This window comes from Somniosus microcephalus, chromosome 11 (genome assembly GCF_052327205.1).
Source record: "Somniosus microcephalus isolate GS21.2 chromosome 11, FLI_Smic_1.0, whole genome shotgun sequence".
NCBI lineage: Eukaryota > Metazoa > Chordata > Chondrichthyes > Squaliformes > Somniosidae > Somniosus > Somniosus microcephalus.
The window spans coordinates 203,756,382-203,783,821 of NC_140997.1; the positions used below are offsets into that span (position 1 = coordinate 203,756,382).

Sequence of the window (27,440 nt, forward strand, 5' to 3'; positions counted from 1 at the left end):
AAGCTTTGAGTTTTGATTAAACCGGCATATTGGCCTCGATATTAATCACCCCCCCCACGATGGACTGGAGAAGGGCGCGGGTGGGGTTAAAAATGAAAAAACGGGGAACGCAACCCCATCCTGCCCATTTTCACGGCAGCAGGTTTCATGGCGTCCAGGTGTCCCTCCGTGGAGAGGCGGGACACTTCATTAATATATTTAAATCGGACTCCCACAGTGCAGTTGGGAGCCCGATTTAGATTTTACAGATGCTGCATGGGTTTCCATGGGGTCGGGAAACCCGGCAGTGAAAGAGAGGAGGGAGTTGCTGGCTCCACAAGGTAAGTGATTTTTACAACAGACATTGTGGGCCAGAAGGAGCAAGGCGTGCTCCTCCCAGCCTCTTAGAATCTATTATTAGGCACTTAGAAAATCATTACATGATCGGGCAGAGTCAACGTGGATTTATGAAAGTGAAATCATGTTTGACAAATCTGTTAAGAGTTTTTTGAGGTTATAACTAGCAGGGTAGATAAGGGGGAACCAGTGGATGTAGTGTATTTGGATTTTCAAAAAGCATTTGATAAGATGCCACACCAGAGGTTATTACACAAAATTAGGGGTCATGGGATTGGGGGTAATATGTTAGCATGAATCACAGAATCACAGAAACCCCACAGTGCAGATAGAGGCCATTTCGGCCCATCGAGCCTGCACCGACACATATCCCACCCAATCCCCGTAACCCCTACACCAACACATATCCCACCCTATCCCCGTAACCCCACGTATTTAATCCCCCTAACACTAAGGGTCAATTTATCATAGCCAATCAACCTAACCCGCACATCTTTGGACTGTGGGAGGAAACCGGAGCACCCGGAGAAAACCCACGCAAACACGGGGAGAATGTGCAAGAATTGAGGATTGAGTAACGGACAGAAAACAGAGGGTCATTTTTGGGTTGGCAGGCTGTAACTAGTGGGGTACCACAAGGATCAGTGCTTGGGCCTCAGCTATTTACAATCTATATCAATGACTTACGATGAGGGGACTGAGTGTAATGTATCCAAGTTTGCTGACGATACAAAGCTAGGTGGGAAAGTAAGTTGTGAGGAGGATGCACAGAGTCTGCAAAGGGATATAGACAGGTTAAGTGAGTGGGCAAGAACATGGCAGATGGAATGTAATGTGGTGAAATGTGAAGTTATCCACTTTGGTAGGAAAAATAGAAAAGCAGAATATTTTTTAAATGATGAGAGACTGGGACATGTTGGTATTCAGAGGGACCTGGGTATCCTTGTACACAAATCACAGGAAGTTAACTTGCAGGTACAGCAAGCAATTAGGAAAGCAAATAGTATGTTGGCCTTTATTACAAGAGGATTTGAGTATAAGAGTAAGGAAGCCTTACTGCAATTATATAGGGCCCTAGTAAAACCACGCCTGGAGTACTGTGTACAGTTTTGGTCTCCTTACCTTGGAGGGAGTGCAATGAAGGTTCACTAGACTGATTCCTGGGATAGGGGGATTGTCCTATGAGGAGAGATATGAGTAGACTAGGCCTACATTCTCTAGAGTTTAGAAGAATGACAGGTGATCTCATTGAAACGTATACAATTCTTAAGGGGCTTGACAGGGTAGGTGCAGGGAGGATGTTTCACCTGGCTGGGGAGTCTAAAATTAGGAGTCACAGTCTCAGAATAAGGGGTCGACCATTCAGGACTGAGATGAGGAGAAATTTCTTCAGTCAAGGGGTTGTGAATCTTTGGAATTCTCTACCCCAGAGGGCTGTGGAGGCTCAGTCGTCGAGTATATTCAAGACAGAGATCAATAGATTTTTGGATATTAAGGGAATCAAGGTATATGGGGATAGTGCAGGAAGGTGGAGTTGAGGTAAAAGATCAGCCATGATCTTATTGAATGCCGGAGCAGGCTTGAGGGGCCGAATGGCCTACTCCTGCTCCTATTTCTTATGTTCTTAAGGAAGCCTTCGGCCTCCCCTCTGCCGATCGTGGCCTCTGTACGCATTGCCCCGATTGCTGCCCTCACCACCCCGCCCCCCACCCCCAGCCCAGATGGCCTCTCTCTCCCTCCAGGCGATACCATCCCATCCCCCCAAGCTCCGAACGCCGAACACTCCATGCCACTATAGCGACCGACCTCCCCCTTACCCCCCCCCCCCCCCCGAACGTCGACCTTCCTCCCCTCCCAATTGCCGGGAACCGTCCCCAAGGGTCACCGACTGCGGCCTCCTGCTGCTGGTTTTCCTGCATGGGAATTTGGCCGGCTGCCAGGCGGGAAATGGAAGAAACAAATGATAATGAGGTCTGCCCTCTCAGGTGAATGTCAAAGATCCCATGGCACTATTCGAAGAACAGGGGAATTCTCCTGGTGCCCTAGTCAATACTTAGCACTCAACCAGTATCATTAAAACAGATTATCTGGTCATCAATCTCATTGCTGTTTGTGGGATCTTGTTATGTGTGTTTTTGCTGCTGCGTTCACCTACATTAAAGCAGTGACTACGCTTCAAAAGTATTCCATTGGCTATGAAGCACTTTGAGATAACCTGAGGTCATGACAGGTGCTATATAAAATCAACTTCTTTCTTTCTTTTTCATAGGAGAAAATCTATTTATGCAGAAATATTAAATGAAATGCTACCTAACATTCCATTGGGTGCAAAGAGTCCCACAATCACATTTTAAAAAAGCCATACAATGTTCATGGATTAAACGGGGATCACACTAGATGCTGGGCTTTCTTATTACTATCATATTTTTTTCAGAAAACTCTTCATAATGCACTAATTAAATAAAAATGGAGGTACACCATCCACAGTGCCTATCAGTGCCAACTGGAGTTTGTGTCCTCTGACTCTTACCTTGCCCAGGGAATTTTATGAGGTCTATAGGGTACATATCATCAATTGGTTTATAAGTTGTCAAGAGGGGACTCTTTTCCAATAGCTTCAACTGCTCCTGAACCAAACGTTTTACTCCACCTGCCAAAACGAAGGCCAGTCAGATGAAATCTTTATGCACTGTATCAGAATATGACAATAACACATGCCCTGTTTGTTTTACAGAATGCTCCTAAAGAGACTGTTGGTGCTCTTAAGATTTTTCTATTAAAATATAGGTACCACAGGAATGCTTTTTTTTAATAAGAGGATAAATAAATTGTTAAAGCAAAATCCAAGTAAAACCCATTTTCCAGTGAATTCCTTACCCTCTACTTTGTGTCTCCTTCGATGGCACAGCTAAGAAAGAAATTTCACTCCATGGCAAAGTATGTTGGCGGACCAATCTACTGTCCCACCATGCTGCCATTTTTAAGGCATTTTATTAATAGCAATGGAAGATAACATAACAAATAGCATATTTTAACATTGATAATTTTAAGATCCAGTCTGTTCCTTCTTTTGAAACCCAACCATCTAATCAGCATCATTTGCCTTCAGGTATTTAGATTTTTAAATGGACTTTTAGTACCTACATATAGTAATTAATAACATTATTCATATCTTACGATGATAAATAATTTTGGTTTACTTGTTTAATGATATGAGTTTATTTTTGTCAATTCTGCTCTTCCATAAAAACTGGCTAATTATTTACTAGATTTATTGAGACAGCAGAGCATTTCATAGCCTCTAACTCACCTCCATATACTGTGCTGGCTCCTTCCTTCTCCATCTGATGATGTAAACCCTTGGGCCGATCAAACTTGGCCTTTGAGCACACTTTATCCTTACTGTCCCATATTTGAAATGTCATTAGATGAGGGACTAGTGTTAACAGTAATTTTTTAGTGATTGGCAGCTCCACTTTATGACTGAAGATCAACCACACCCGTTCATCATCATTCCATGGCTTTAGAACCTGCAATTTATTGTAATTATAGACATAATTTCAAACATGCCTTAAATATGTTTCATATTAAAACTGTGTATTTTCATATTTTGTTATTATAATGGAGATAAATGGATATCTAGGAATAACATCAGAAAATAATCCCACTGATTATTGTTTCAGATGCTGTCATGAGACTACAGTTTTCAAATGATTTCCACATATGTCTTATTAGGTCTGCGCACATTCTCTGTCTACAAACACTCCTTCCTGTTGTCACACTTTTGTGTCAGCTTTTCCCATTATAAATTCCAATGTCAACATTTCCCATTAATTTGCCAATCTCAACTTCACGATTTGTTGATGAACCAATTAACTCAAGCTCCATTTTCAAAAAAAAATTGTCCGCCATTTTAATCTCAGTAACTGAAATTTCTGACGTCTAAAATAAGGTTTTTGAAATAAATTTAAAAATTCAAAAATTACACATTTCACAGTAACATGATTATACTTACCCATTGAATTGTCTTTTGTATATGTTAATACCTTAATTAAAGTTTTTCCTTCAAGGTCTCAGCCTGTCTTAAAAAGAGCTGGACTTCAACTATGTAGAGCCATAAAAGCTTACAGCACAGAAGGACGTAATTTGGCCCATCATATGTCAGTGCCAGCTCTTTGCTAGAGCAATCTAAAACTAACCCCACTGCCCAACACTTTCCCCAAGCCTTATTTTGCTCTGCTTCAAATATTTAGCCAATGTTACCTTAAAGATGAAACAGTCTTTGCCTCAACCACTCCCTGTGGCAAAGCACTCCATACTCCAACAACCTGCTGCATAAAGAAATTTCTCCTAGCCTCTCTCCTGACTCTCAGTGACAATTTTACTTAATGACCACTCATCACTGATTCCTCTTCATTTTCTCTATATTCATGTTATTTTTAAAAAAAAACTATTAAACCTCCTCTTCGTCTTTTGTGTTCCAGTGGATGTAGTCCTGGTAGCTCAAGTCTCTCCTCATTACTATAGTTAATCAATGACAGCCAGCATGGCATTATCCCTGTGAATCTACACTATACGCTCTCTATGGCCTTAATGTTCTTTCTATAGTACGATGCCCAAAACTGCACACAGTACTCTAACTGTGGCCTAACCAATGTTTTGTACAAATTAATCATCATTTCTTTACTATTGTACTCTATCACCTATTTATGAAACCCAAAATGCTGTTAGACTTCTTTTATGACTTTTCACTCACTCACACTTTTAGGGAATGTGTTTTTGATGTGCCTCTGCTCATCCACACTCTTCAGCATCTTTCCAGTGAATATATGCTCCTGTTCCTTCTTTATTCTCCTAAAATGTATTACCTCATATGTATTCACATTATTTGTGTTAAATTGCATTTGCCATCTGCCTGCCCATTCTACTAACTCGTTTATGTCTTCCTGAAATATCTTACAGTCCTCCTTGCTGTTTGCTAAGCCCCTACTATTGTCATCAGCAAATTTCAAAATTTTGTTCCTAACACCCAAATCCAAATCATCTTTCTATATACTGAAAACAAAAGAGAACCAGCACTGATCCCTAGTACTTGCAACTCTTCTCCAATCAGAGCAACACCCATTTACCCTAAATCTTTGTTTCCATTCCATCAACCAGTTTTCTCTCCACACTGTTACATTTCCTCTTATACCATACTCTTGAATTTTCTAACAGGCCTCGTGTGATACACCTTATGAAATTCCAGATACACTACATCTAATGTATTCTTTTTATCCATTCAATCAATCACTTCTTCAAAAAAATGTATTTGTCAAACACAATATGCTGGCTGTCCTTGATTAACACATGCATTTCTAGATGCTTTCTCATTTTTATCTTGAATTATGGTTTCAAAGAGTTTGCCCACAACTAACGTTAGACTAATTGGTCTATAGTTAGCCAGTTTATACGACTCCCCCTTCTTGAACAAAGGTGTTAGGTTGGTTACTCTCCAGTCCAAAGGCCCAATTTCTCCAGTCCAGTGGCACAATTTGCATATTTAAGAAAAGTTGGAAAAATCTGCAAACTCCTCTCTGACTTCTTCCCACAGCCTAGGGTGCATGTCATGAAGCTGCAGTGGTTTATCCACCTTGCGATCTGCTAATTTTTTTACGAACCATTTCCTTTTCTATAGTTGTCTCTAAAAGTTGTTCCACGTCTTCCTCTAGTGGGCAGTGTTGGGCAGTGGGGTTAGTTTTAGGTTGTTCCAGCAAAGAGCTGGCACTGACATATGATGGGCCAAATTACATCCTTCTGTGCTGTAAGCTTTTATGGCTCTACGTAGTTGAAGCCCAGATTTTTTTTAAGACAGGCTGAGACCTTGAAGGAAAAACTTTCATTAAGATAATAAAATATACAAAAGACAATTCAGTGAGTAAATGTAATGGGGTAAATTGACAGAATTTAAGGTGATACAGAACCTCTAGGGGGCAAGAGCGCTACTTGCCAAAAAAACCCGCCATGGATGACAAAAAAAGGTAAGGACAACATAAAACCAAGAGAAAAAGGATACAAAAATACAAAAAAAGCACAGATCCTGGCAACTGGGAGAGACACAAAGAACAACAAAAGTTGACAAAACAGATAGTAAGAGCTACAAAAAGGGAGTATGAAAATAAACTTGCAAGGGATATCAAAATCAACACCTTTTTTTTTCCAATTATGTTAGGAAAAAGAGGGTGATCAGGGGCAATATGGGCCCCTTGAAAACTGATAATGGTGATATTGTAAATGAAAACAAAAAAATGGCAGACATGTTGAATAATTACTTTGCTTCAGTATTTACAGTAGAGGAAGAGGATAGCATGCCGGTCATCCCAAGGAAGCTAATATTGAACTTTCTTCAGAACTAAGAGAAAAACTGGTGGTTAAAGATAATGAAATACAGTGTAATTGCATAAGAAATTTCAATTACCTTGCATTGTATCTCACTATCGTTATTCTTATCATATTAGAAATGTATTAAATGTTGACAGCCTGGTAGATCCACTGCGAGATCTACAGACTCCCAGTGTGGGGTCTTGTCTTTTGATCCCAATCTTTACTGATGTCCAGATTCTGCTTCTTTTTTTGGGGGGTGGGTGGGGGGCAGTAGGGTTGCGAACTCTTAGCTGGGTTGCTAAGAATTCCTTGTAGTAGCAGAATATACTATTTCTGAAGTGGAAGGAGGTTATATTTCTGTTCAACATGGAATAGCCCAGCTCCCACATTGTCCCACCCTCCATGAAGGTGATAGTTAAACATCACGTAAGGCTACCATTACCTTTTGGATTGTCTTGAACCTACTTACAAACAATGTCTACTTCTCATCTCCATCAACACTGCTTCAGTAGGCAAAGCTGATGGCCCTACACAGCAGCACAAGATTAGTGATTTAGTGATAAACTTATTAATATCATTTGGAAACTTCCGTTATAAATAAGCCCATATACTGCTGATTCAGTGTGTCTCAGTTATACAATAGCAAATTTGTTATGGAAGTCTTCAAAGGGCACCAATTGGTTATAAAATAAATGCAAAACAACAACTTGCATTTATATAGCACCTTTAACTTAGTAAAACATCCCCAGGCACTTCACTGGAGCGTTATCAAACAGAATTAGACACCGAGCCACATAAGGAGATATTAGGACAGATGACCAAAAGCTTGGTCAAAGAGGTAGGTTTTAAGGGGCATCTTAGAATCATAGAATGGTTACAGCCCGTGCCGGCTCTCTGCAAGAGCACTTCAGCTAGTCCCACTCCCCCGCCCTTTCCCTGTAGCCCTGCAGTTTTTTTCCTTCAGTTACTTATCCAACTCCCTTTTGAAAGTCATGATCGAGTCTGACTTCAGCACCCTTTCAGGCAGTGCATTCCAGATCCTAACCACTCGCTGAGTAAAAAATGTTTTCCTCATGTTGCCTTTGGTTCTTCTGACAATCACCTTAAACCTGTGTCCTCTGGTTCTCGACCCTTCTGCCAATGGGAACAGATTCTCTCTATCTACTCTGTCCAGATCCCTCATGATTTTGAGCACCTCTACCAAATTTCCTCTCGACCTTCTCTGCTCTAAGGAGAACAACCCCAGCTTCTCCAGTTTATCCACGTAACTGAAGTTCCTCATCCCTGGAATCATTCTCGCAAATCTTTTCTGCACCCTCTCTAAGGCCTTCACGTCCTTCCTAAAGTGTGGTGCCCGGAATTGGACACAATATTCCAGTTGAGGCCGAACCAGTGTTTTATATAGCTTCATCATAATTTCCATGTTTTTGTACTCTGTACCTCTATTCATGAAGCCCAGGATCCTGTAAGCTTTTTTAACTGCTTTCTCAACCTGCCCTGCCACCTTCAATGATTTGTGCACATATACCCCTAGGTCCCTCTGTTTATGCACCCACTTTAGCATTGTACCCTTTAGTTTATATTTCCTCTCTTCATTCTTTCTACCAAAATGTATCACTTCGCACTTTTCTGCATTAAATTTCATCTGCTGTGTGTCCGCCCATTCCACCAGCCTGTCTATGTGCTCTTAAAGGAGAGAGAGGTGGAGAGGTTTAGGGAGGGAGTTCCAGAGCTTAGGGCCTCGGCACGGCCACCAATGGTGGAGCGATTAAAATCGGGGATGCGCAAGAGACCAGAATTGGGGGACTGCAGAGATCTCAGAGGTTTATAGTTCTGGAAGAGCTTACAGAGGTAGGGAGGGGTGAGGCCATGGAGAGATTTGTAATCCACATTTGAAATGTATATTTTTCTTATATTAATGTTAAGGAGTGGCATTTTCTGAAGGATTTACAGTTTATTCCTCAAAGCATGTTAGCTATTAATTTATTGGAAACCAGCAGGACTGACAGGAACATGGAGAAGTTGAAACTGGGCTGGTGGCAGGCAAGAACATGATTGGAACAACTAAGCACTGAACACAGGGAAGGGAGAGGGAGGCTAGACAAAAACTTTGAAACAGCTGTTTCAGATTTAAATCCATAGCAATGACAAAGGCTTATGCTGGGGTACAGTTCCACACCTTCCACTGCCAACCTAATGGAGAAGTACAAACCAGGGATTAAATCTCTATGGCTCGTTACCATACCCATCATGAATTTACCCACTGAGTCATCTGGGTAAGCAAGCTATCACAGCAGTAATGAGCCTGTTGAAATATTCAATACAAAACCTTTTGGCCCTGAAAATCCATGGACTACGATCCCTCCAGCACTGACCCCAATGGAGTTTGTGGGATCAGCAAGAAAGCACCTAATTTGCATGGGGCAGGCAAGTTACCCAAAGACCCCAGCCATGTCCCATTTGGCCCCCTATGCATGGAGGCCAATCCAATATAAATTTAAAAGGAAACACCTATGCTTTCTTTCGCTGTCCAGACTACTCCTCTTGCCTGGACTCCCCTGGTGAGGCCCATAAATGCCCATCTGGTGGCCAGTATGCATCATCACACCCAGTGTATCCATTTCCAATCCAATGGATACAGGGCTTAAACAGGTAGTTCAAAGGAGAGGAGGTAGGGAACTTTTAATATTCCCTCTCAACACCTCTTGTCTTCCTCTCTTCCCTTACTCTACCTCCTCCTCCATCCACCCATCCTTCTCCCTCTCTCTCTCCCCGTCTCCTACTCTCCTCCCTTCTCTTCAACTTCCTGTCACCTTGTCTTCTCCCTCTCCTCCTTCCTCCACTCTTCTTCTTCCCTACCTTCTCACTTCTCTCCTATACCCATCCTCTCCTCCCTTTCCCAACCCCTTTCTTGCCTTCCTTCTCACCTCTGTGTCCTTCCCCTCTTGTTCTCATGCGGCCATGTCCTCCTCTCTGGGACTTGCTCTGTGGGTTTACAGTTGGTGGACATGATGCTCAGAGTAGGGTGGGGGGCTTATATTAATAATGTTCGATATATATGAGAGGGGGTTAGCTGGAAATCTTTCTGTAATGTATATACCTTTAAGGGGGGAACTACTTTGTACAGCTCATGTATACTGTAGTACCGGCAGTGACCACACCTGTATATAGCACTGAGTAGTAATCTGTACAGGCAGTTCCACTGTGAGCCACGTTGAGTAAACACCTGTTGTACCGTTTCTCCTGCAGTCTGTGTCTTATTGTACCCAGACACAACATTGGCGACAAGGCAAGTTCGAACCTACCTGCAACTCTGCATCATCTCCCGGGGATTCGTTCCTGGAGATCAGTGGATTGGAGGTCAAGGCCAGAGACTCGGGCGTCGACCACGGGCAACCGCCCAGTCATCCAGCAGAGACTCGAGAATTGCGGGGGAGGCTGTCGAGAGCCAGGCTTGGCTTTCCAGTCGAGGTGGTCCAGCAAAACGGGCTGGCAACAGGTAGTGCGCAGACCCTTCCCGGACAGCGGCGGGCTAGAGCCCGACAGAGCGGCACAGCAAAAGGCCGAGCAGCGTCGACGGGGGAGAGAGAGAGAGAGAGAGGGCAGAGCGCACAGGGCGCAGCCGGTGTTCAGGGGCCGAGCAGCGTCGAAGAGAGGGAGAGAGAGATGCGCAGAAACCCGCGAGGCGCCGCCATTGCCACGAGGACCGCCGAGAGCGGCGTTGGCAGCAGCGGGGGAGGAAGGAAAGCGCGGGAGACGCCATTTTAAGCCATTGGGAGACGCCATTTTAAACCACACCCAAAATGCCGAAGAGTGGCAGTATCACCGCATTTGACAATGAAGTCGAAGATTGGACTACATATGTCGAACGAATAGAGGTGTACTGCAAGGCAAATGAGGTGTCAGATGACAAGAAAGCGTCGGTATTGTTAAATTTAATGGGTGCAAAGACGTATGGTTTATTACGAAATCTAGTAACCCCAACGAAGCCAATGGAAAAGAGTTCTGAAGACATAGTAACGATACTACAGGAACATTTAAACCCCACACCGCTGCTGATAGCAGAAAGATTCAAGTTTCACAAACGGAACCAGCATAAGGATGAAAGCAATGCTGATTATTTAACAGAACTGCGCAAACTATCGAAACACTGCCAGTTTGGAGCGGGACTGGCAGATACCTTAAGGGACAAGGTTGTGTGTGGGCTTCAAAGTGAAGGAACCCAGAAACGGCTTTTATCTGAAAAGGACCTTACGCTGGAAAAGGCTTTCAGCATTGCGGTATCATATGAAGCAGCAGCACGGGGCGCTGCAGAGATACAACAGAGACCGCAAGAATATGGCACAAACGAAATGTCATATGGAACAGAGAAGTGCTGTCGCTGCGGCAGAACAACACACGACCAGAATGATTGCTGGTTCAAAGACAAAGTGTGCAGACAGTGTGGAAAAGTACGACACATAGCACGAGTCTGCAGGTTGGGAAAGAAAACCAGCAATAAGAAACCTACCAAAGAAAAGTACAAGAAGGTACATAAGATGACGGAGAATAGTTCAGATGAACAAAAGAGTGATAACGACTCCGAAAGCAGGAAACTGAGTTGTCTGAAACTACATAATGTGATCACAACGGAGGATCACCGAACCATTTGGGTCACTCTCAAGATAGCAGGAGTCCAGGTAAAGATGGAATTGGACGCAGGATCAGCCCTAACAGTCATAAACCGACAGGACTGCGAGTGGCTATTCTCACACATACCCTTGAGAGACACAAAAATTATTTTGAAGACGTACACGGGGCAAAAAGTCTACCCCAAAGGAAAAATAAGGGTGACCGTTATATATAACAGTAAGGAAACACCAAAACTAGACCTGTAAGTATTGCAAGATGGAGGACCACCATTACTGGGACGTGAATGGACCCGGAAAATACAACTGGATTGGCATTCCATACAGGCACTGACTGTGGCTGACAAAAAGGATGACGACATCACACCTGGGCGACTGTCAAAGATCCTAACTGACGCGAAAGAAGTGTTCCAGCAAGGACTCGGAACACTAAAAGGCATGACAGCGACGATTAAAATTGAACAAAACGCAAGCCCAAAATGTTTTAAGGCCAGACCAGTACCTTATGCGATCCGCCCAGCCGTTGAAGCAGAGCTGGAGAGTCTGGAACGTTCAGGTGTACTGTCCAAGGTAGACTGGAGCGAGTGGGCTACATCCATCATCCCTGTGATGAAAAAGTCGTTGAGCAGCACGCCTGGGGAACCAAGGAAGGTTCGCATCTGTGGGGACTTTAAGGTAACAGTGAACCCAGTCCTTCACACCGTACAATATCCACTTCCGCGGATTGAAGATATTTTCGCCTCGCTATCTGGAGGGAAACGCTTCACTAAGATTGATCTGGCCCAGGCGTATCTGCAAATGGAGGTAGAAGAAGCACCAAAAAAATACCTCACAATCAACACCCATAAAGGTCTCTACCAATACAACCGGCTGGTATTCGGGGTAGCATCAGCTCCAGCTATTTGGCAGAGGGCAATGGAACAAGTCCTGCAAGGGATCCCAGGGACCCAGTGTTATTTGGACGACATCCTGGTCACGGGCGAAAATGACAGTGATCACCTTGCCAACCTGGAGCAGGTGCTCACTAGATTGCAGGAATATGGGCTCCGAGCTAACCGCCCCAAATGCGAGTTTTTTAGAAAACAGATCTCGTATTGTGGCCACGTTATCGATAAAGAGGGGTTACATAAGTCCCCAGAGAAGATTGAGGCAGTAGTCAAGGCTCCAGCACCGGAAAATGTGTCACAACTGAGGTCGTTCCTCGGGCTGGTAAACTACTGATATACCTATCAATTCCTCCAATAAAAGGCGAAGAGTTACGAAGGTGACTAAAGGTTTTTATTGACTAAATAACAGCCCACTCTCGTGGGTGATCCGATCCAAGCAGGAGGAATACCAGCCAGTCGCTCACCTTTATACCTGGCCTGGTGGGTGGAGCCAAGGCGGAGTCGGCAGTGGTCATCCCAGGTATAGCAGTGTGGCAAGAGGCGACCTCGTACCGTGATACAATAGTGGTCAGTGATACAGTTATAACGAACAGTGGTGAACAGTGCTAACGATAGTGAACGTGGTTTACCACATTCACCCCTTGTTTAGAATTAAGTCCGGCGGGGTGAAGTGTACTACCAATTCTGGTAGGTCAGTCTGTCCGGAGGCTTCGTAAGCCTCTCCGATCGCCGCAGCGGTGGTGTTGCCTTATCCGGTGCTGGTGCCTTATCCGGTGTTGATGCTGGTGTTTGCGTGGTCGGCGAGGGCTCGTGGGGTTCCGGCATGCCGTCTACCTGGACTGAGGTTGGGGGGGGTGGTGGCGGTGTTTCCGGATCGGCTGAGGGTGCGAGGTCTCGTAGGGAGACAGTGTCCTCCCGCCCGTCTGGGTACGCCACGTAGGCGTACTGGGGGTTGGCGTGCAGGAGGTTCACCCTCTCGACCAGGGGGTCCGTTTTATGGGTCCTCACGTGTTTCCGCAGCCAGACCGGCCCCGGGGCGGTCAGCCAGGTTGGTAGAGTGGTTCCCGTAGTCGACTTCCTGGGGAAAACGAACATTCGTTCATGGGGGGTGGTGTTAGTGGCCGTGCAAAGTAATGACCGGATGGAGTGCAGCGCTGTCGGGAGGACTTCTTGCCAGCGGGAGGTTGGGAGGCCCTTAGACTTTAAGGCTAAGAGGACGGCCTTCCATACCGTCGCGTTCTCTCTTTCCACCTGACCGTTACCTCTGGGGTTGTAGCTGGTGGTCCTGCTTGCTGCAATACCTCTCTCTAGGAGGAATTGCCGGAGTTCCTCGCTCATGAAGGAGGAGCCCCGGTCGCTGTGTATATAGTTCGGGAACCCGAACAAGGCGAAGAGGGCATTCAGGCACTTAATGACCGTGCTACTGGTCATGTCGGGGCAGGGGAAGGCAAAGGGGAAGCGGGAGTACTCATCAACGATGTTGAGGAAGTACACATTACGGTCAGAGGACGGGAGGGGCCCCTTAAAGTCGATGCTCAGGCGCTCGAAGGGGCGGGTGGCCTTGATCAGGCTTGCTCGGTCCGGCCTATAGAAGTGCGGTTTGCACTCCGCACAGGTCTGGCAGTTCCTGGTCATGGTCCTGACCTCCTCGATGGAGTAGGTCAGGTTGCGGGCCTTAATGAAATGGTAGAGTCTGGTGACTCCGGGGTGGCAGAGCTGGTCGTGGAGGGTCTGAAGCCCATCGATATGCGCGCTGGCGCATGTCATTCGTGAAAGGGCATCAGGGGATTCGTTCAGCTTGCCTGGCCGGTACAAGATCTCATAATCGTAGGTGGAGAGCTCGATTCTCCATCTCAAAATCTTGTCATTCTTGATTTTGCCCTTCAGCTTGTTATTAAACATGAAAGCCACCGAACGCTGGTCGGTGAGGAGGGTAAATCGTTTGCCTGCCAGGTAGTGCCTCCAGCGCCGTACTGCCTCCACGATCGCCTGGGCCTCTTTCTCGACCGACGAATGTCGGATCTCGGGGCCCTGTAGGGTCCTTGAGAAGAAGGCCACTGGCCTCCCCTCCTGGTTTAGGGTGGCGGCTAAGGCGAAGTCGGAGGCGTCGCTCTCCACCTGAAAGGGGATGGACTCGTCCACTGCGTGCATCGTGGCCTTGGCTATGTCTCCCTTAATGAGGGAGAAGGCCGCGCACGCCTCCTCCGTGAGGGGGAAGGAAGTGGCTTTCAGGAGGGGTCTGGCTTTGTCCGCGTAATTGGGTACCCATTGGGCATAGTAGGCGAAAAGCCCCAGGGTTCTCCTAAGTGCTTTAGGGCAGTGGGGGAGGGGTAGCTCCATGAGGGGGCGCATTCTTTCTGGGTCGGGGCCGATGATTCCGTTCTCCACTACGCAGCCGAGGATGGCAAGGCGCGTGGTGTTAAACACGCATTTCTCCTTATTGTAGGTGAGGTTCAGCCGTTGGGCCGTACGGAGGAATTTCTCCAGATTCGCGTCATGTTCCTGCTGGTCGCGGCCGCAGATAGTGACGTTATCTAGGTAGGGGAATGTAGCCTGCAGTTCGTTCTGGTCAACCATCTGGTCCATCTCCCTTTGGAAGACCGAGACCCCATTAGTGACACCGAAGGGGACCCTAAGGAAGTGGTATAGGCGCCCATTCGCCTCGAAGGCGGTATACTGGCGGTCCTCAGGGTGGATAGGGAGTTGGTGGTAGGCCGACTTCAGGTCGATGGTCGAGAATACTTTATACTGTGCAATCTGATTGACCATGTCAGATATGCGGGGGAGGGGGTATGCGTCCAGCTGGGTATATCTGTTTATGGTCTGGCTGTAGTCGATGACCAGGCGGTTTTTATCGCCGGTCTTTACGACTACGACCTGGGCACGCCAGGGGCTGCTGCTCCCCTCGATAATGCCCTCTTTCAGGAGGCGCCGCACCTCAGAGCTAATGAAGGCTCTGTCCCCGGCGCTATACCGCCTGCTTTTGGTAGCGACGGGTTTGCAGTCAGGGGTAAGGTTAGCAAACAGAGAGGGTGGCGGGACCTTGAGGGTGGAGAGGCTGCAGGTGTTACGCGGTGGGCGGTTTAACGTTTGCTGGTTGTTGACTGTGAGTGGGGGGAGGGGTCCACCGTATGCTAGGGTTACGCTTTGGAGGTGGGATTGGAAGTCCAGCCCTAGTAGGACGGCAGCGCAGAGATGGGGGAGGACGAGGAGTTTAAAGTTTTTATACTCCGTGCCCTTAACCGACAGGGTCACGACACAGTAGCCGCTGATGTCCGTGGCGTGGGACCTCGATGCCATCGAGATTCGGCTGCGCGTTGGTAGGACAGAGAGGGAGTAGTGGCTCACCGTGTCTGGGTGGATGAAGCTCTCCGTGCTTCCGCTGTCGAACAGGCAGGTCGTGGCGTGGCCGTTCACTTTGATGTCCATCATTGACTTGGACAGATGGTGCGGGCGGGCTTGGTCCAGGGTGACGGAAGCTAGTGTGTAGCTGAGCGAGTCGTTGTCATCTGCGGGCGAGGCGGTCGGGCGTGGTGAGTAAAATGGCGTCTCCCACGAGGTAGGGCCCCATGAGGCACTATTGGGGTCGGTTGCCTTAATCAAAGATGGCCGCCCCCATGACTCATGTGTGGGGATGCTGGCCTCAGTTGCCCTAAACAAAGATGGCCGCCCCCATGACTCATGTGTGGGGATGCTGGCCTCAGTTGCCCTAAACGAAGATGGCCGCCCCCATGACTCATGTGTGGGGATGCTGGCCTCAGTTGCCCTAAACGAAGATGGCCGCCCCCATAGTTCGCATGCGGCACTGCTGGCCTCTGAGGATCCGCTCCTGCAGGCCTTGGAGAAGTGGCCTTTCTTCAGGCAGGTTCTACATATGGAGTTCTTGGCTGGGCAGCGCGACCTCGGGTGCTTCTCCTGGCCACAAAAAAAACAGCCGGCGGCCCGATCGCGGATGCCCGATGTCGGGGCCGGTGCCGGGGGTGGCGGGGCCGGTCGGGTCCGGGACGCAGAGGTAGGTCCCGGGGGCGGCGCTGGGAAGGGTGCTGTGGTAGGGGTCGGGCCCGAGTCCCAGGGTCGCGAGCAGTACCTGGTGAATGCTTCCTGATCTTGGTGGGCCACTTCCAGGGAGATAGCGAGGGCTTCAGCTTTTTCCATGCTGAGGTCTTTAGCTTCCAGCAGTCTTTGCCGTGAGTACTCGGACCGTAGGCCTTTCAGGAATGCGTCGCGGATATTATCTTCAGTATTTTCGGCTGCCGACACCGATTTAAAGTCACAGTTCCTGGCGAGTGCATATAGCGCCTGTGAGAATTCGGCTACTGATTCTCCTGGCTGTTGCGGCCGTGATCTTAGGAGGTGCCTAGCGTACATGTAGTTTACCGGGGTCCGGTACTTCTGTTTCAGCAGGTTGATGGCGGTCTCGTAGGTAGTCATGTCCTCGATGAGAGTGTATACTCTCGGGCTCAGTTGTGCCTGCAGGACACTTAGTTTGGATGCCTGAGGGACGCTGGATTCTCTCAGGTATGATTCGAAGCAGACCAGCCAGTGTTTAAAGTCTGCGGCTGAGTTTGCTGCTCGTGGGTTCAGGTCCAGGTACGGCGGTCTGAGGGCTCGCAGCCAAGCTGGCTGGTGTGGCTGTGCTCCTGGGAGCTGCGCTGGTGGCTCCTCCGCCGGTTGTGACTCGTTGTCGGACATCATTAAATTTAGTCAATAAAATTGATATACCTATCAATTCCTCCAATAAAAGGCGAAGAGTTACGAAGGTGACTAAAGGTTTTTATTGACTAAATAACAGCCCACTCTCGTGGGTGATCCGATCCAAGCAGGAGGAATACCAGCCAGTCGCTCACCTTTATACCTGGCCTGGTGGGTGGAGCCAAGGCGGAGTCGGCAGTGGTCATCCCAGGTATAGCAGTGTGGCAAGAGGCGACCTCGTACCGTGATACAATAGTGGTCAGTGATACAGTTATAACGAACAGTGGTGAACAGTGCTAACGATAGTGAACGTGGTTTACCACAACTACTACCATAAGTTCTTGCCAAATTTGTCTACAATACTACACCCACTGAACACCCTACTGCAAACTGGGGTGCCATGGAAGTGGAGTGACGAATGTAGACGAGCTTTCCAGAAGAGCAAAACACTAATCACATCGAAAGAGGTATTGGCCCATTACAACCCGGCATTACCAATTCGGTTGGCATGTGATGCGTCACCCTACGGCATTGGAGCGGTGCTGTCGCACAAATTCTCAGACAGCTCAGAGACCCAATAGCCTTTGCGTCACGATCACTAACCTCAGCCGAGCGTAACCCTGCCCAGATTGACAGGGAGGCCCTCAGCCTAGTGTGGGGAGTGAAAAAGTTCAATCACTATCTGCACGGGCAGAAATTCACCTTGCTGACTGATCACCAGCCTCTTGTCTCCATTTTTAATCCGAAGAAGGGCGTTCCGGTGATGACTGCGCAACGACTACAAAGATGGTCACTTTTTCTAGGGACGCACCACTATGAGATTGAATATAAGGGCACGAAACAGCATGGAAATGCTGATGGGCTATCACGCCTGCCACTGCCTACTGCGGAGGAAACACCAGCAGTGGATCCTGTCGAAATATTCCATTCGACTATAGTTGAATACCTACCGGTAACTAACGCTTGTATCGAAAAGGAAATCCGAAATGACCCGACACTGTCTCGGGTATATGATTTGACGGTGAAGGGATGGCCAGCACATGGCGGCTCACTGTTGCCAGCATTCTCGACAAGGACAGAACAGCTGTCAGTGTGCCGGGGGACCTTGATGTGTGGATCCCGAGTGGTAATTCCACCCAAGTTAAGGGATAGAGTGCTCAATGAGCTTCATGAGGGTCATCTGGGAGGGGTAAAAATGAAAAGCCTAGCCAGGGCTTATGTGTGGTGGCCGGGAATCGATAAACAAATCGAGGACCTGACCAAGAGCTGCTCAGGATGCCAGAGAGTCCAAAATGTACCACCACAGGCCCCTCTATACCCATGGGAGTGGCCCTCATCTCCATGGCAACGGGTGCATATTGATTTTGCTGGTCCATTCATGGACTCAATATTTTTAATAGCCGTGGATGCGCACTCGAAATGGCCTGAGGTCATCAAAATGTCCTCCACCACCACGGAGAAAACTATTGCAGTCCTACGGACCATTTTTGCCAAGAATGGCTTGCCAGAACAGATTTGCTCCGACAACGGACCACAGTTTGTGTCCGAAGAGTTCCGGAGGTTCTTGAAAAAGAATGGGGTAAGGCATTACACATCCGCCCCGTATCATCCAGCCACAAATGGATTGGCTGAGAGGTTCGTACAAACCTTTAAGAAGGCAATAAAGGCTATGTACAATGACAACATTCCGCTGCAGCACAAGGTGGACAATTTCCTGTTCGCCTACCGGAATGCGACACATGCAGTAACCAACCAGGCCCCAGCCATGATGTTCTTTAACCGAAGGTTAAGATCTCGCCTGGATTTGCTCAGACCAAACGTACAAAGAGATGTTGAGAGTAAGCAATTCCAGCACATCCATGAGAAGCCAACAAGGAGCTTCAATGTAGGGCAACCAGTCTTGGCCCGCGACTACCGAACAGAAAAATGGCAGCCAGGAACGATATGCACACGGCAGGGCCCACTAATGTACACAGTGGACGTTGGGGAGAGCATCGTGAGACGCCATGCTGACCAGATCCTAGAGTCACAGGAACAAGTCAACCCCATGCCTCGCCCATACGTACCTGGTGATGAACCCGACGTACAGGTCGCATCTACCCCAGAAACAGTAACATCGGAAGCTGATGAACCAACCGACGACAGGGGGCCAGAATCGCCTCCGCACCAAGAGCAAGACCCTCAGGAAAGGCGCTATCCAGAAAGGATCAGGAAGCCTCCCCAAAGACTGAATATATAAATAGACTATTTTCAGCTAATCACAGAATCACAGAAACCCCACAGTGCAGATAGAGGCCATTTCGGCCCATCGAGCCTGCACCGACACATATCCCACCCGATCCCCGTAACCCCTACACCAACACATATCCCACCCTATCCCTGTAACCCCACGTATTTAATCCCCCTAACACTAAGGGTCAATTTATCATAGCCAATCAACCTAACCTGCACATCTTTGGACTGTGGGAGGAAACCGGAGCACCCGGAGGAAACCCACGCAAACACGGGGAGAATGTGCAAACTCCACACAGACAGTCGCCCGAGGCCGGATTCGAACCCGGGTCCCTGGCGCTGTGAGGCAACAGTGCTAACCACTATGCCACCGTGCTGCCCTAATGCTCCATGTTAAAAGTGTTAATTGTAATTAGTTTGATATTTAATTGTTAAATGAGTGTTATGGTACTGTTAATCTAAAAGGGGAGGAATTGTAATGTATATACCTTTATTAAGGGGGGAACTACTTTGTACAGCTCATGTATACTGTAGTACCGGCAGTGACCACACCTGTATATAGCACTGAGTAGTAATCTGTACAGTCAGTTCCACTGTGAGCCACGTTGAGTAAACACCTGTTGTACCGTTTCTCCTGCAGTCTGTGTCTTATTATACCCAGACACAACACTTTCATTATGCAATCAGCAGCTTGGGATTAAAATGACACATTTGTAGCTTTCCTCCACAGGTTGGAATTGGGCTGCTGTTAGCCAGGGGTGATAAAGCTATAAATATAACCTGATAAAGGGCTGAGCGCCTGGTGTCGCACATTGGAGAGGTCAACATTAAGAGGGCAGCTGGCAATTGGGAATGGTCTGACCCACCAGCAAGAACAACACAGTGGGAAAGAATGGGCTGAGTGGTTGGAGTTACAGATGGGCAAGGCCTAGAATGGGGGAGCAGCCAGCAGGGCAGAATGGGCTGACTGATCGGAGTCAAACAGCGGAGGGGGTTTGACAATGGGCATGCAGGCAGCAGTTACAAACGGCATAAGCCTTTGTTCATTGCTATGGATTTAAATCTTCTTAAGATAATATGAACAAGGAGTCTCATCTTTCACTCATCTGAATTGCTAATAGTTGTACGACTTCTCAAAAATCTCCTACCTGGCTTTCAGTTGTCATATAGATCTTAGCAGCCAATCCAAAGGTCACTAAATCGAGTTTTGTTGGTTCAGCATTTGGGAGAAGAGACCATTCCATATGATAATACTTGTGGGGTTTTGATGTTTCCATTGCCTTCACTGATTTAGACTGTTTGCGATCTTTCTTTTTGCCACCTTCTTTCACTAGGAAATACATGTTTCATAATTAATAAAAGTGTTTGGTCTACCAAAAGCAAATACTACCACAAAACACATTGCACCGCAAATACCTAAAATCAGATAACGTAAACCTCTATACAGCTTAGCGTTAGATACATGAACAATATGGTTGCTACCAGCTGTGATATTTATATAACTGTTAATTAATGAAATTCTAGATGCACTGGCCATGAACACAGGACAAATCTATTACCAAGTATTCACTGTTGGAAGATTTTTTCTAGACACTTTCAATGGGCACAAATGTCAGTGTCTGAACAGAAACTCTAATTTAAATATCACCATAATGGAATTGGAGGATGCATGGGGAAACATCCCCATACCAAGATTAATGTTCTTGCCTTTCCCCCCAATTCTACACATTCAGAATATAAAATATTAGTTTAATAGGCATCTCAAGTCAGTGCGCACTTCCATTTTACAGATCTTTTCAAATATTACCAAAGGACTTCTGTTTATTACATATTAAATTGTGGCATATATAAAATTGTGTGCCCTTTCATTTACTCTTTTTATTTTGCATTTAAGGGAAAAAAAATATTGTTGGCAATAGTAACAGATTCCTCTGCCGGCTGTTGTAATGATGCATTAAACCATTTGGGGTTAATGCCTCCATGAAAATAGCAGAACATAAGAATTAGGAGCAGGAGTAGGCCATTCAATAAGATCATGGCTGATCTTCAACCTCAACTCCACTTTCCTGCCCGATCCCCATATCCCTTGATTCCCCAGAGTCCAAAAATCTATCAATCTCAGCCTTAAATATACTCAAAGACTCAGCATTCACAACCCTTTGGGGTAGAGAATTCCAAAGATTCACAACCCTCTGAATGAAGAAATTCCTCCTCATCTCGGTCTTAAATGGCCGACCTCTTATCCTGAGACTATGCCCCCTAGTTCTAGACTCTCCAGCCAGGGGAAACAACCTCTCAGCATCTACCCTGTCAATCCCCCTCCGTATCTTGTAAGTTTCAATGAGATCAACTCTCATTCTTCTAAACTCCAGAGAATATAGGCCCATTCTACACAATCTCTCCTCATAGTACAACCCTCCCATCCCAGGGATCAATCTAGTGAACCTTTGTTGCACCGCTTCTAAGGCAAGTATGCCCTTCCTCAGATAAAGAGGACTGTTAAATGAATAAATTAAATATTTGGTTGCTAATATCAACAATGGTAATTTCTAATTTTAATCCTTTCTGTAACATTGCCTACAAGGCTCCCTGATAAAGGTAAAAAGATTCAACTGGATAGGGGAGTACTGGCATTTTGAAGAAGGAAGAAGTGTGAGAGGGCTGTGAATCACAGTAAATCACATTCAAGCCAACATGTGACATTTTCAGAAAACAAATTATATATGAATTAAGTGATTGTGACATGTGTTTATTAATAGGATCGAAAGGCTTTCCAAACAATTTAACAATAAAATATTAAAACAATTTGCTTTAAGACATAAAGCAGAAAATGTGATAACTGAAAAGAAATAAAAAAGTCACATTCAGCCGTGTGTAAATTGAGGTACTTGACTTGTGCAGTCAGAAAACTAGACTTTTTCAATTAATTTCAGAAGTTCTGAACTGCTGAAACCGTATGTATCAAACATTTTACAATTTATATTTAACAAGTAATCCACGATTTTTGACCTTTGAAGCTGATGCATAAAAAAAATCGAAAATATATTTTTTAAGCAGGGACTGCCATTCACATTTTGTAACAGTTTAGGATGGTTTTCCTACAGCTGTGTGAGTTACTGGGTGAAATCACGTACCATTCGGAATGGCCAGTGTTACAGTCACGGTGAATTTGACAAGGTGAGAGGGGCTGTTCTCGCTTTGGGAACTAGCTGAAATCTCGGGCACGACTGGACTCGGCTCGGTGTTGCTAGACGCGGCCTGGTCGGGGTCTGGCGTCCTTTCTCCCATGTCTTTGTCGCCATCATCCGCAGAGGTGCCAGTGCCAGGCTCCTCATTTTCCACACCATCTGCAGAAACCGCATCGGTGAAACTGAATTCTGTCGAATCATCCTGTAGCACAATAATTGAAACGATAATGTTACTAATATCAAAAGGCAAAAATATCTCTACTTAACTATTAACTCAGTCCAGTCAGGCTTCCGTTACAGTGCTTACACTATCCAGAGGCAGCCTTTCCATTCTGAAAATAGGAGAATTATAACCCTGAGCTTTGTTTTTTGTTTAGAAATGAATGTCCCTCACAGAGTTGTTACAGTTCAAATGGGGGTCAGATCAACACAGGCTGCAATAAAAGTCAATATAACACAAGGGACAGTGGCGAGGCGATGCCTTGGCAGCCTATGCTGTGGGTGGGCGGGCGGCTGCCGGTGGGGGGTGTTGGGGTTCCTCGCCTGCCTGCTCCCGGGCTCCGGCGGTGCAGCCAATTCCTCCCGCTCTCTTCTTTCCAAAGTTTGATTGCAACTTTCCGTCGCATAGCAACAGGCCGCGCCACGCCACCGAACGCCGCGCCGGGTATCCCTCCGCAACCAGCATAGTTGCAATAATATTACTCCTATCAAAGGCAAAATATCTCACTGTAAATTCTGTTCACACACGCTTTCTTTGCAGCGCTTGTGTCTCGGCCAGACTACAACCTAAAGGAAAGTGACTGAACGCACCGCTGTAAAAAAAAAAGCTGGCACTTTGTGATGTGCTTCACACCGACTGAACAGGTTTCGTGTTCGTGAAATGCCTTGCTTTGGCTGTTCTGGTTTATTTTGTAACTTTATGCATCTGTGCAGATGAAGGGGGGAGATACTCCGCCTAATCACAGGCCATCCTATTTTCTCCCTGACCCCCTTTTCTCTGGCTCTGTTGCTCCTTATTAAACGGTTCCTCTGTAACACATCCCAGCTCGGACCAAAGGTCATCGACCTGAAACGTTTATCTCTGCCTTCCTCTCCACAGATTCTGCTTGGCCAGTTGAATTTTTCCAGTATTTTGTTTTTATAATGGTGTGGTTTGGAACTACTTTTTTTCGATGTTTCCAACTGGATGATGTATTTGGTTTTTGAACTGGCTGTCTGAAAATTTCTAAAATGCAAGCTGGCCTTCTAAAGTCTTATTTTACAAATATATAAATCAATTTCCTCTCATTTATGTCAGGGACTTATGGTGTGGAGGTATTTAGTATTTAAATTTACTACTTTACAACAATCTTCAGCTTTTTAAAAATTAAATTAGCCCTCTTAAATTGTGGAACCAAATTTCAAAACCCGATGTCCCAAAGCGCATTACAACAAATAAAGTACTTTACATTACAACGGTGACTACACGTCAAGAGTACTTCATTGGCTGTAAAAAGCTTTGAGACAAAAACAGAAAATGCTGGAGATACTCAGCAGGTCAGGCAGCATCTGTGAAGAGAGAAACAGAGTCAACGTTTCAAGTCGATGACCTTTCATCAGAACTGGACATTGGCTGTAAAGCGCTTTGAGATGTCCGGTGGTCGTGAAAGGCGCTATATAAATGCAAGTCTTTCTTACTGAAATTTTCAATGAGGGTGATTTTTGTCTTGCTTCTTCACCCCTCGGCTTTCGTTGTGAATGGAGTGGTAACAGGACTACATTTGAAAAAGAAATTAGCACTGGAGTCACCAGAGGACAGCCCGATGCGATCTTCCAGTAGTGACCCTAGTGATGCAGAGACACAGAGTGCCCACAGCGCCTGGTCTGCACTCAAGGCCTCCATAATCAGCACCTGTGAAGAGACGCTCGGTCACTCAACCAGGAAACACCAAGACTGGTTCGATGAGAACGACCAGGAGATCCAGGAGCTAATAAGCCACAAGCACAAGGCATTCCTGATCTGGAAACAGTAACAGCTCGAGAGCAAGACAGCAGCTCTACAGAAGCCTGAAGGCCGAAGTCCAACAAAAAACTCGCGACCTAAAGAACAGATGGTGGGTGGAGAAAGCGCAGGAGATCCAGCAGCTAGCTGACAACCACGACATGCGTGAATTCTTTAGCGCAGTCAAGACCATCTACAGGCCAAGCACCCAAGGCCCTACCCCACTGCGGGCCAAGAACGGAGAGGTACTCATCAAGGACAGAGAGGCAGTCAGTGCCCGCTGGAAGGAGCACTTCGAAGATCTCCTTAACCGCGACTCTGTCTTCGACACGAGTGTCCTCAACTCCATCCCACAGCATGCTACCCGCCACCATCTCAGCACAACCCCAGCCCGGCATGAGGTTGAAAAGGCCATCCGACAACTGAAGAACAACAAGGCCTCAGGAGCAGATGGAATCCCCACCGAGGCACTAAAGCATGGCGGAGAAGCACTACTGGCACGAATTCATGAACTCATTTCTCTTATCTGGAAGGAGGAGAGCATGTCAGGGGATCTCAGAGACGCCGTAATTGTGACCATCTTCAAGAAAGGTGATAAGTCCGATTGCGGTAATTACAGAGGAGTTTCCCTGCTGTCTGCCACAGGGAAAGTCATCGCCAGAATCCTCCTCAATCGCCTTCTCCCAGTGGCCGAAGAGCTCCTCCCAGAGTCGCAATGCGGATTCCGCCCACTAAGTGGCACAATGGACATGATCTTCACCGCATGTCAATTACAAGAGAAATGCAGGGAACAACACCAATCACTGTACATGGCCTTCTTTGATCTCACAAAGGCCTTCGACACTGTCAACCGTGAGGGATTATGGAGTGTCCTCCTCAAATTCGGCTGCCCTCAAAAGTTTGTCACCATCCTCCACCTGCTTCACGACGACATGCAAGCCATGATCCTGACCAATGGTTCCACCACAGACCCAATTCACGTACGAACCGGGGTCAAGCAAGGCTGTGTCATCGCACCAACGCTCTCCTTGACCTTCCTTGCTGCAATGCTCCATTTCACCCTCAGTAAGCTCCCCACTGGAGTGGAGCTAATTTACAGAACAAACGGGAAGCTGTTCAACCTCCGTTGCCTCCAGTCCAGATCCAAGGTCGTCCCATCCTCTGTCGTCAAATTACACTATGCAGACGACGCTTGCATCTGTGCCCACTTGGAGGTCGAACTCCAAACCATCGTCAACACCTTCACCGAAGCGTACGAGAGCATGGGCCTTACACTAAACATCCATAAGACAAAGGTCCTCTACCAACCTGCCCCCGCCACACAGTACTGCCCCCGATTATCAAAATCCACAACAAGGCCTTGGACAACATGGACCACTTTCCATACCTCAGGAGCCTACTGTCAACAAGGACAGACGTCGACGGCGAAGTACAACACCGCCTTCAGTGTGCCAGTGCAGCCTTCGGTCACCTGAGGAAGAGAGTGTTTGAAGACCAGTACCTCAAACCTGGCACTAAGCTCATGGTCTATAGAGCAGCAGTGATACCCGCCCTGCTGTATGCCTCAGAGACATAGTCCATGTACAGCAGGCACCTCAAAGCACTGGAGAGGTACCACCAACACTGCCTCTGCAAGATCCTGCAAATCCATTGGCAGGATAGGCGCACCAACGTCAGTGTTCTTGCTCAGGCCAACATCCCCAGCATCGAAGCTTTGACCACGCTCAATCAGCTCTGATGGACGGGTCACATTGTCCGCATGCCTGATACGAGACTCCCAAAACAAGCGCTCTACTCGGAGCTCCGGCATGGCAAGAGAGCTCCAGGTGGGCAGAGGAAACGCTTCAAGGACACCCTCAAAGCCTCCTTGAAAAAGTGTAACATTCCCACCAACACCAGGGAATCCCTGGCCCAAGACCGCACAAAGTGGAGGAGAAGCATCCGGGAAGGCGCCGAACACCTCGAGTCTCTTCGCCGGGAGCAAGCGGAAGCCAAGCGCAGGCAGCGTAAGGAGCGCACGTCAACCCAAGCACCCCACCCACCCGCCCCTTCAACCACCGTCTGCCCCATCTGTGATAAAGACTGTAGGTCCCGCATTGGACTCATCAGTCACCTGCAAACTAATTTTTAATGTGGAAGCAAGTCATCCTCGGTTCCAAGGGACTGCCTAAGAAGAAGAAATATCAGACCTCCATGAGGGGGAACACCTGGGTTAACAGTGATCACCATATAATGATTTCATCCTATTAGCCAAGCAAAGGCTGCTGAAAATTTAATGTTGGTTCCACATTTTAAGAGGACTAATTTAATTTTTAAAAAGCTGAAGATTCAGGGAAAGTTGATTACGCAGCTTTATTAGGGAGGGCAACAAAAACAGTTGAAGGTATCATTCTAGATAGAATCGTAGAATCATAGAATGGTTGCAGCACGGAAGAAGGCCATTCAGCCCATCGAGCCCGTGCCTGCTCGCTGCAAGAGCATTTCAGCTAGTCCCACTCCCCCGTCCTTTCCCCGAAGCCTTGCAAATTTTCTTGTTTCAGGTACTTATCCAACTCCCTTTTAAAAGCCATGATTGAGTCTGCCTCCACCACCCATTCAGGCATTGCATTCCAGATCCTAACCACTCGCTGAGTAAAAAGAGTTTTCCTCATGTCGCCTTTGGTTCTTCTGCCAATCACCTTAAATCTGTATCCTCTGGTTCTCGACCCTTCTGCCAATGGGAACAGTTTCTCTCTATCTACCCTGTCCAGACCTCTCATGATTTTGAACACCTCTATCAAATCTCCTCTCAATCTTCTCTGCTCCAAGGAGAACAACCCCAGCTTCACCAGTCTATCCACATAACTGAAGTCCCTCATTCTTGGAATCATTCTCATAAATCTTTTCTGCCCCCTCTCTAAGGCCTTCACATCCTTCCTAAAGTGCAGTGCCCAGAATTGGACATAATACTCCAGTTGAGGCTGAACCAGTGTTTTATACAGGTTCATCATAATTTCCATGCTTTTGTACTCTATACCTCTATTCATGAAGCCCAAGATCCCATAAGCTTTTTTAACTGCTTTCTCAACCTGCCCTGCCACCTTCAATGATTTGTGCACATATACCCCTAGGTCCCTCTGTTCATGCACCCCCT

The 27,440-nt window shown here is 46.9% G+C and overlaps 1 protein-coding gene across 2 annotated transcripts in view; it reads right to left on the reverse strand.

Annotated features, from left to right (window-relative positions):
• Positions 1 to 22,938, reverse strand: part of cfap92 (cilia and flagella associated protein 92 (putative)) — a 209,436-nt gene extending 186,498 nt beyond the window's left edge. Inside the window, exons 1-5 of one of the 2 annotated variants that reach the window (XM_086001721.1) lie at positions 22,634 to 22,933; positions 22,273 to 22,528; positions 20,287 to 20,468; positions 3,647 to 3,866; positions 2,867 to 2,986 (exon numbers count right to left, since the gene is read on the reverse strand). In XM_086001721.1, the coding sequence (XP_085857847.1) occupies positions 2,867 to 2,986; positions 3,647 to 3,866; positions 20,287 to 20,468; positions 22,273 to 22,528; positions 22,634 to 22,657 (802 nt within the window). In that variant the 5' untranslated portion in view covers positions 22,658 to 22,933. Of the gene's footprint in view, positions 1 to 2,866; positions 2,987 to 3,646; positions 3,867 to 20,286; positions 20,469 to 22,272; positions 22,529 to 22,633 lie in introns of both variants that reach the window. The other variant, XM_086001722.1, reaches the window with a different exon arrangement.
• Positions 22,939 to 27,440: the final 4,502 nt, after the last annotated feature.